General features: G+C 35.8%; 1 protein-coding gene across 1 annotated transcript; it reads right to left on the reverse strand.

Annotated features, from left to right (window-relative positions):
- Positions 1–7,259: 7,259 nt before the first annotated feature.
- Positions 7,260–9,615, reverse strand: LOC120352518. Its single transcript, XM_039433397.1, has 2 exons — positions 9,532–9,615; positions 7,260–8,811 (listed from the first exon to the last, which is right to left on the reverse strand). Exon 2 carries the CDS (start codon positions 8,809–8,811, stop codon positions 7,867–7,869), a length of 945 nt encoding a protein of 314 aa, XP_039289331.1. The 5' UTR covers positions 9,532–9,615; the 3' UTR covers positions 7,260–7,866.
- Positions 9,616–10,021: the final 406 nt, after the last annotated feature.

Raw genomic sequence — 10,021 nt, forward strand, 5'->3', positions numbered from 1 at the left:
AGATTAGATTAGCTTAGATTAGATTAGATTAGAGATTGATTGATTGATTGATTATATGCCTTTATTAGGGCGGAGTTAGGACTCCTGGTCCTCTCTACCACACAACCCTCTTCAACAGTAGCTGAGGAAATAAAAATTATGAGAGAGAGTAAAAGAGAGGGAGAGAGAGGGAGAGGTTGAGGGAGAGAGAGAGAAGGAGAGGGAGAGATTGATTGATTACTTTATTTATGTAGATTACAATATATACTGTCTCATATACACTTATATACAATAGCTTACAATACAGCAAAATTATAGATAAATTTACATGATATAGACTAAGAAAATAATTATTGAACTGTATATGATATGAAAAAGCAATTTGTAATATAATAACTATAGATGATAATTATATTGTTATGCATCTACATAAATTGGTGGAGCTTTGGACATATGAAAGAGAGACAGAGAAAGAGAGAGAGAGAGAGAGAGAGAGAGAGTGAGAGAGTGAGAGAGATTGAGTGAGAGAGAGGGAGAAAGGAGTTGTAGAGAGGAGTGGGAGGGGGAAAATCTATTTTTAGAACACCCTCCACCCTGCGGGGGTAGGGGGGAGGGCGGATTGGTGGGATGGGAGAGGGGGGAGGGGGATTTTGAGCAAAAAAGCTTCCTTAAAGTCTCAGAATGTAACTACTAATACTTTTGAATAACTATGTTATAACTGTGATTGTTGCTGGCTGTTACTCTGTTTCTGCAACAAAGAGAAGCTGCTTTACTGTTATGGTCTAAAGTAATGAATATTATATGTTCAATTAGAATCCATTCCATTATATAGTTGAGTACAAACTGAATAACTCATAAACAAGGTAGGCTTATCATTAAGTTGGTGAGTGGAACAGAAGTTGGCTGAAGATTCGACTTATGCAGTCTCTGGTGGTCAAAATATGAACTATGTCAGGGTTTCCCATTTCTTGTTTACATTGGCAGAGATAGAACAATAGTGAATGAAACTGATTTTAAACACATAAAATGTAATTTTTGATTGCGAGACTCTACTTTTAGGAAAAGAAAAACCTTTTGGTATTTGGTAATGTATTCAATATTTATTTATTTATTTATTTATTTATGGAGACAACAGGTTACCCCGAATGTGTCTCCTTCACAAATACAACAATACAAGATACAATACGTTAAATACAACAATACAATGAAAAAAAATGAACAAAGTAACTTTCAATTGTAATATTGTTAAAAGGAAAAAAAAACTATAGAAATACAAGAGAAGGAAAAAAATAGATGTATACAATAAAATAATCATAAAACGGAATATAGAAATGAAAAGGTTCTAAAATTAAAATAAAAATGTTACAAAGAATGGATAAAACTAACAAATGAATGTCAGAGGACTGGTACCTGCCAATGAAGCAACAGAATGAGTAAGATGTACATAGTGCAATAGATACACACCTATATACAGCAACAAATAATCGACAACACGACTGAGCAAGGATATCTCACAATAGACTGTTTAATATTCTATAAAATTTTTCACAAGAGAACCAGAAGATGTCCAGTTGCCCAGAGAAACAGTTGAAAAGTCTTTGAATTCTGTTGACTGGAGAATTATAGTGACTCACAGTTCTGGACCGGGGCACAAAAAAAGAGAAAGTGGAGCGACGTGATATGCTAGATATATTAATATTTACATATGAAAGCAAATATGGGGAATCTATTTTATTATTTAATAGGCTATGAAGAGAAATTAAAGACTTAACATCTCGTCTTGTTTTTAATGATTTCAATTGAAACATATTTCTCAGAGTGTCAGAGGGAAAGTCAAACGGACAATTGAAATTGAATTTTCTGAAGTGAATGTACCTTAAAAATTTATTTTGTAAACGCTCCAAAAGTAGCACTTGATCATTACAATGAGGGTTCCAAATTTCAGACGCATACTCAAGAATACTTCGGACAAGAGATTTATACAGAAATATTATGGGTGAGACATCATTGAAAGGTGAACATGTTCTCAGGATAAACCCCATCTGCTGATTGGCCCTACTACACAAAAGGTCTATATGTTTATTGAATGTAAAATCAGAGCTGTAAATCACACCCAGGTCCTTAAAAGACTCTACCTCCTCCAACGGTACACCATCAATACTATAGATGCAACCTGGTGTGAAGCTACCTGCCGGGAAAATGATAAAGTTTTGCATTTAGTTATATTTATTCTAAGGCCATTATTCATACTCACTACACTTAGTTTATCAACATCCATTTGAAGGCTAAGGCAGTCATCAGGGCTCAAAATCGCTTTGTACAGCTTCACATCATCTGCATACATCAGACAGGATGAACCATCAAAGACAGCAGGGAGATCGTTAATGAATAGAAGGAAGAGAAGTGGTTCAAGGTTAGAACCCTGAGGCACCCCAGATGTACAGTTGAAAGTTCTAGACTTGAAATTATGTACTCCAACATACTGCACTCTTGAATTCAAATAGCTCTCAACAAGATTTGCCAGGCTTGTACAGAAACCAATCGACTTTAGTTTTTTAACTAATATTCTGTGATAGATTGAATCGAATGCCTTTGAGAGATCCGTATAAACAATATCAACCCGCCCTCCACCATCAAGAACTCTGGATACCTCATTGCTGAACTCCATTAGATTAGTCACCATAGAACGGCCTGACAGAAATCCATGTTGCTCGTCCGCGATTACTCCCTTCACCTGCCTGTATATAACTGCATGCAAAATTCTTTCAAAAACTTTGGAAAAGCAATTTAAAATTGATATGGGCCTATAATTACTTATATCAGTTCTCTTACCTGACTTGAAGATAGGAGTAATTCTAGCAACCTTCCATTTAGAAGGGAATTGGCCAGTCCTAATCGATAAATTGAAAATGAATTGGAATGGACTAAGGAGTACCTCTGCACAACCCTTCACAATAAAAGTAGGTATCAAGTCAGGGCCCTCGGAACAGCTAGATCTAAGGCTGCTAATAACAGACAGGATCTCGTCAGAGGAGACAGAATCAATACCAACACCTAATCTCAAGCTCCCAGACATCTCCAGCTCATTCTCATGAATATCAGGGGCGGCATGTGTATCAACCTCATACACTGACTCAAAATATTTCGCGAACCCATCTACAACCGCAGAACCGCAGTAGGACTCCCCATTCAGCGACATCGTCGACTCCACAAACGACGTTTTTCTTTTGGAATTTACATAATTCCAAAAGTTTTTCATACTTCCATCTAAGCCTGACTGAATCGATGTCAAATAGTTTTCATGAGACTTAGATATTCTAGCCTTCAAGGATGTTCATAAACTTTTGAAAAGGTTATCATGATAAGGGGACACTCTTCTTTTTCGTGCACATCTATTCTTAATCCTCAAATCAGAAATTATATCAGGAGTAAACCAAGGAGGGTATTTATTATTTTTTTTCTTCAATACGATCCTTGGAATACACTCATCCAAATATTTGTAGAGTAGACTATAGAACTCATCCACTGCAGAGTCGACATCAGTACAGCCAAACACAGAGTCCCAACAACAGTCTCGCAGCTTACAATAAAGTTGAAAGTAATCCCCTTTAGAATAATTATACCGGGATTCAAATGGATCACCCAGAGATTCATTTGCCTCCGGAACAGAATACGAAGCATCAACATACAATGCCGGGTGATGGCCGTCTTCAGGAAGCAAGGGATCATTGCTTTGGAAGACTTTGGCAGGAAAGTTACAAAGGACCAGGTCCAAAGTCCTACCCAGTTCGTTTTTTACCAGATTTAGAGAAACAAGATCATAGAATGACATAAAATTGTGAAGCATTCTTGCCTTTATTGTCCCCACAAAAAATCATAATCATTTGAGCAGATTTCAGGCAGATTAAAGTCTCTGATAACCAAGAAATTACCGTTGATTAGGCCATTCAACGTTGAATCACTCCAAGGTGGTCACAATAATTGAGAAAGACATTTGTTGAAATTGTCGGCGATGAATAAACAGCATCAATGAAGAAGTGAGTGGAATTAGATCTCATTTTTATTCCAACAGTATCATAATTATTATTAATGTCACTTATTGTGAGCTCCTCACAGAGCTCAGATTGCAACGATCTCTGAACGGCGGCAAGTACTCCTCCTCCCCTCCGAAGACCCTCACCACTACCCCTATCACTTCAATAAACAGCATATCGTTCATCAAATATTTCAGAACTTTTTATGCCATCATGTAACCATGTTTCAGTCAAAATTATCAGATCATAGTTGCTGCCCAATAACAATGCGTACAGACTTGAAGTTTTAGTACGAAGTCCTCTAACATTCTGATAATAAATGGATAAATTAGAATTCAATGACATAAGATACAATAATAAAAATTAATGAGAAAAAATATAAAGCCTAAACAAGAAAAAGAGAATAGAAATTTGAAGTTGAAAAAGAAAAAAAAAGTATAAACCTAATACAAATTTTTAATAACTTTAAGCTATGCCTCAAAAAGATTAGACACTACTCCGCACTTTAATTAATCTGTGAAATTGAATGGCTGCTAACAGAAACCGCATCATTCATCACCATTCAATACAAGAATCATAGACTGCGAAAAGGGCAAGAGCATTATCACCCAAACGCAAAGCACCAATAGAGGAGCGAAAAATCTAGATTAACTCAATATATAAAGAATAAAATAAATGATTACTCGACAAACTAGTTGACTCAATAATAATTATTATCAGTCGATACTTTCAGAACAACTAGGTACCGTACTGTAAACTGTTGCTGCAAATTATTTACGGTAAACATGGGAGAGTACAAAGCAGAAGCGGTAACTAAAACTCGATAAGATAGCTTGGTACCTAGTTGGAGATGCACACGGCACTAGAGAAATATAAAAACGAAGAATGATTGAAAGGGAAACCGAGAATGAATGCTTTAAAAGGAAACCGATAATGAAAGGAAATGACAATAATCCGTAGCGAGCTCTAACTTCTCCTCAGATAAGATTATTTGAATTGTTATTCACCATGCTAGGCTCACCCAACAAAGATTCCCGAAAAACGGTAGATAATAAAAAGATTAGGTTCAGCAAAGCTACAGAGTTCGCCTTGATGAGACTATTGCATGGAAGAATCAAGTCGTAGTAAGAAAATGCAAACTTTAACACAAATCGTGTTAACATCAATGCATGTGGTGAAAATGACACTCCCCTCAGTCCATCCCCCCTGAACATAATTGAGTCAATAATAATAATATTAAACAATATCGCAAAAAGTAGTAGAAGTATGAGCTAAGTAGGTCAGTATTCAAGCAAGTGTATAGTGTACTGTAGCATTGTAATAGAAGGAAAAAAACTTCTACAATAATTAAATTCAACAGGGATAAAAAATAAATGATACGATTGAATGCTATTGAAATTAGGATTCAATGTTATTAGTTGCGATTTAAACCGAAATATATGTCAAAAGAAGCGTAAATTTGAATTGAAAATTCATTATTGAAACCTGAAAGTTAGTGAATAATATAATCATAAAAATTAATCATGATTCCCAATCAAAGCCCAAGCAATACCTCATTCTCCCCGCATACACTTCAGTACAACAATTTACAAGAATACATATTGATAGAAACAATCAATAGAAGAAAAAAAACTGTCCTCTCCGAGAATGCAAAAAATAAACAAAATAATTCAGCTTATTACATGAATTGAAAATGGTCTTATAAATAACACTCGAAACTTAGTACTAGGCACACTTGGCCATGAAAGTCTACAGTTCATTTTCATTATTAACTGTAAATACCCTTCTTTTATCCACAGGACGAATTTTCACATTCCCAGCCCAGTCAACCCAAACATACTTGTAACCTCGCTCCCTTTGAAGTTTCTTTGCCTGAGACAACATCTTTCTTCGCACCAATGTTAGTGACCCGTTCATGTAAACTGGCTGTTCCTCACCTGGTAAGCCGAATACACGAGATGACAGTCTCCTCACCTGCTTCTTTCCACTGAGTACCTGATGAGCGACATCACGACACACAAACTTGGTGACTATTGCTGGCGTCGGCTGCGCAGCGCTTGCCTTCAGCCGGTGACAGATGTCGATTGCTTCGGCTCCTACGTCCACTCCAACAGCCCTACACGTCGTCATTTTCAGAGAAAGGCACTCCACGGATCTCGAGCGTATTTTTTCGTCCGTACTGCTCGAGTGCGTCCAATTCATCAGTCAAAAGTTCAACACTCTTCTTCAACTGTAGATTGTCACCCTGTAGAGCCGAAATGATTTTTTCCTGCGTCTTAATGATTTCACCCTGCTTGGTCAGTATTTCCATATTGGAAGTCAGCTTGTCCAAGCAGGACTGCAGTGATTGCTGGAGCTTTGCCTGACCCCCAGCAATATCCTCTCTCAGTGCAAGTATAGTTTATTCAAAAAGTTCCACTGTTATTGGCAACCGCAAATCACTTACACTAGCTACACGTTTAACTGGTGTATCCGAACTACTGTTTCTTTGGGCTCAAAGCTTTGATGTACAGTTCTTACATACCCAGGTTGACATTAGATCGAGTTCAGCCTCACTCAGGTCCCTTCCACCACCAGTACATCTTCCATGGAATATAGAATTACACTCAGTGCATACAACTTTATCCTTAGCCGAGCGATTCACGGATAATTTACACTCCTCACAAGCACTCATATTTAGATATAATATGACAAATCACGAATATTTTGTGTGAAAGAAAACGAATAAGAGAAACCGGTAGGCAATGAAAAAGAGTGCAAAAATAGAATCAGGGTAGAAATAAATAACTGAACAAGAGGCACAGCAAGAAAATAGAACTATTGCATAGCAGAGATAAGCGTGTTACGATAACAGAGCGTGAATTCAAAAGGTCTTTCCTCAACGACAGCTACTCTGATACTGTTGAAAGAAATATTGTTGAAAGAAAGGAGGTGAAAGGTTATAGGATAGTGATTAGACAAACGTTCTCTGCATAATTGACTGGGTGAGTGGGGTACATTTGGCACATTTCATAACTTTATATAATTTTCAGTGTTTTTGAAAATTTTATACATTTTATTTTTATCAATTCATATATGTCAACATGTCTGTTAACTATTACCAGAGGTTGAACTTTTCAAAAAAGTTTTTCTTCAAGTAAATGGGCATATTAGAGTGTATACAAAGTGCCAAATGTACCCCACCAGTGGGGTAGTTGAGTCATGCATGTGGGGAAGTTTTGACATTTTTAATGAAACTCATCCATAACTGAGAAATTAACTGTACTTTTATTATATTGAAAAATTATATGATTAAATGTATTAAAATGTTTGGAAAAAGAATGTAATGAATTGATAACTGTCCATATTATTTACACTTACACTATATACACATATGATACACTATATACATCCAATTCCTGAATAAAAAACTGATTCCTTTTCCCTTTTCTGGGAGGGTCAATTTGACCCACAATTGCAGCAATTTCATATTCTCCAACATCCTCCTTCTCTGGCCATCTCCAACATTTCAATCCCTTCTCCATGCACTAGACTAACAAAATCTCGTACAATTTCAACCACTTGCCCTGGGTATTTTTGTTTATTGTAATTTATTACAATGTAATCATCGATTTGATACTCATTGATTTCCATTTTTCGAAATGTTTTTTTAGGAGGCTCTTCTTGAGAAGGAGCAGGGTGCTCTTCATCAGAATCAAATATTTTTACCTTCCTTTTCTGAGCTCCCTTCTTCCTATTTTCCATTCCCTTCTGGCCCAATTTTTTGGTGAATTTCTTCTCTCTCTTCCTTTCAATCTCCTCAATTCTTTCCTTCTTTGGTGAATCTGTGTAGACTCTTGATTTGGTTATTATTCTAGTCGTGATTGTTGAGGAGAAGCAAGATGTTATCTTCCTGTGTTGGTTTCACAATTTTGATTATATGGTCAATCACCACAGGGAACAATTCCGGAGTCATCCATCCATTTTTACTCCCTGAAGCTAAAGAATCTGGATACTCATCCCGCAAATATTCTTGTGGATTTCGTAGCCTTGGATATACATGGCAAGGGGGTAGAAATCCACCAGCAGCATTGATGATTCCAACAAATGTTACTAACTCCCCTCTTTCTGCTGATGTTGCAATGCCCACTTGCTTCTTGCCCTTTTCTGCAACTATTTTCACTGGTTTCATGACTGTAGTGACACCACACTCATCAATATTGTAAATTTTTCTTGCAGTAAATTTCCCTTTTTCCATAACATTTGTATATTTTTCAAAAAAATCATCAACAGCCACTTTATTAAACCCCTTAGCACGAGCAAGGCTTGTACTTTCAGGCTTTCTTAGTGACAAATTTTTCTGTCGACCTATGAAGCCCCTTATCCATTCAATACCAGCTAGTCCATTCAATTTCCAATTAGCAGGCATATCCTTTCCCAGCCTAGTGGCATATTCAAAAGCTAACTCTTGAATTTGTTCATAGTTCATTCCATAGTGGAGCTCAGAACAGTTCTTGATGTACTCTGCCAATTTCTGCTCTTCCATAACATTAAATACTTGCCTGGCTGCATATTTATCAGCAAATGACGGCTTTTCTTCTTCACTCTCCTGTCCAGAATCCTTTTTCAGCCAATCTTCTTTAGTTGTAACAGCAGTTATTTCCTTGATCCTACTCTGCAATGTCTGTCTTTTAATATTGTAGAACTCACTGGCACCTTCAATGCTCTTCACATTGTTGAAGATGTCAATGATGGCTTTCTTCACCTCCTGCTCATCTATGGATGTTCTGTTGGTTTTCTTAATGTAGATACGTGGCATCTGAAAATAAACAAAACATATTTTGTCAGATATAAACAGCTTTAGGAACTAAAGTTGTTCATGAAGATAGCCTTCCTTGAAGACTAACACTGAAATTAAAATTGAAATATAAAGTGAAATGCTATTTATTTTAAATTTCAAAACTGAAATTGAATTATATTCATGCAAAGGTCTACTATGCAACTTATTATTCAAAAATATTGAAGAGTATATTTTGATAAAAGTACAAGGAAAATTAGAAAACATCAGAGAAACTTTATGAATTAATTGAGTCATAACAAAATTGGATAGAGAAACCCAAATTTTCTTCATCTAGTGTTGTAATTCAATGTATAAGTTGTTTCATTTTTATCTATTAATTCAATTTCTAATTAATTTCCATAATATAATTGGAAAATATAGATGGAATAACATTTTATAATTGAAATAAGATTCTAGAATACTACATTATAATAGATATTACCATTTATTTATCTGGGGTACATTTGGCATGGGGTAGAATCAGCATGCCGAAAGTAACCCTACATCGGGTGCTGAATGTACCCCATCCTGTCAACTTGCAGAAAATTTCTCAGTGTGAGAAAGTATGAAAGGTTATGTTTACAACTACGAATGGTTTAGATAGCTATCTTGACAGATTATTGGTTACCAAACAAATAAAACATCTGAAACAATTATTGAATGGATTGTGCAACAATTTTAGAGACAAAAAAATATTACCTTTTTGATTGAAACATTTCTTGAATTATTAAATCATATCAACAGCTGCAGCATCGAAACGGTACAAATCCTCCATTGAACACTTTATGAAGTACCAACCTTTCAAGAAGAAATAACACAAAAACTCTTTTTTGCAATACATAAAATGGCGAGTGCCGAAACTTTCCCACTGCCGAAACTCCCCCACTCCCCTACAGATCAAAACAAAATGCATAATATCACAGCCTACTATAGATAGTAGATTATCTATAGCCATGATAATATAAACATGATCGTTCATGATGGTTTATAATAATAAAATATCTCTGTTCTATATCCATACTTTTTCACTGTTAAAATGAAACTTGAATTTAAAAAAACACTTTTGAAGTGAAAATACACTTACTTTTGAAGTGACGATCGTTTTGACCTGTTGCCAAAAGAATAAAAGAGGCCATCAACCAAACCAAGCACATAATCCCAAACAACCAGAAAGAGTTTCTCAAACAAA

The sequence above is a fragment of the Nilaparvata lugens genome, chromosome 7 (assembly GCF_014356525.2).
Source record: "Nilaparvata lugens isolate BPH chromosome 7, ASM1435652v1, whole genome shotgun sequence".
Classification (NCBI taxonomy): Eukaryota; Metazoa; Arthropoda; class Insecta; order Hemiptera; family Delphacidae; genus Nilaparvata; species Nilaparvata lugens.